This window comes from Penaeus monodon, chromosome 28, assembly GCF_015228065.2.
Source record: "Penaeus monodon isolate SGIC_2016 chromosome 28, NSTDA_Pmon_1, whole genome shotgun sequence".
Taxonomy (NCBI): domain Eukaryota; kingdom Metazoa; phylum Arthropoda; class Malacostraca; order Decapoda; family Penaeidae; genus Penaeus; species Penaeus monodon.
Genome location: NC_051413.1, coordinates 39,683,743 through 39,684,397, shown reverse-complemented (window position 1 = coordinate 39,684,397; position 655 = coordinate 39,683,743). Strand labels below are relative to the sequence as shown.

The following is a 655-nucleotide window of genomic DNA, read 5'->3' as shown; positions in this document are numbered from 1 at the left end:
ACGAGTCGAAGGGTTTATCACATTTCGTAACATTTTCTGATATGCTTACAGAGACTTCAACTTGCAGCGATACAAAAACGAGTTCTGAGTTTCCCTGGAAATCCCAGAACTAAAGAGAGGACAACGGAGGGATATTGTTCGAAAATCCGTGGCCTGTTAATTCTGTAATGTTGAAAACTGTTATTTTACTAGTCCCAAGCACAGTAACGTTGTACAGATATGAATTAAAGCTGTGATAATAAATGACGCCATGATCGAGTCAGAGCAGCTGCCTCGTCCATTTCTGTTTTACTGTCAGATGAGGAGAACTTGTCTGGGTCGCATGATTTATTGTTTTCTTTACTCCTTTAGATACCTTTCTTGTTTTGTTTTTCATTTTTGTATAAGTGTTGTGTTCAAAGTATTGTGTGCAAATTACCACATGTTTCCAGTTTATGCAGGATTTTTTCTCTTAGTTATTGTTTCACATGCATATATACAGCTACACAGAAAATATTGTTAGAAAAGTATGTTAGATATTCTAACACATTCAACGAAACTTTTTGAAATATAGTTGTTACCGCTAGTAAACTGTTGGTACCCCTGATTTTCCAACTATTTTTGGTAAATTACGAATTAAGAGGCTATAAATTCGCAGGTACTGTATAATATGGTA

The 655-nt window shown here is 35.3% G+C and overlaps 1 protein-coding gene across 1 annotated transcript in view; it reads left to right on the top strand.

Annotated features, from left to right (window-relative positions):
- The window catches only part of LOC119591599, an 11,340-nt gene extending 10,770 nt beyond the window's left edge, over nt 1-570 (top strand). Inside the window, exon 7 of the mRNA XM_037940359.1 lies at nt 52-570. Coding sequence (XP_037796287.1) covers nt 52-88 — 37 coding nt within the window. The 3' untranslated portion in view covers nt 89-570. The remainder of the gene's footprint in view (nt 1-51) is intronic.
- Nucleotides 571-655: the final 85 nt, after the last annotated feature.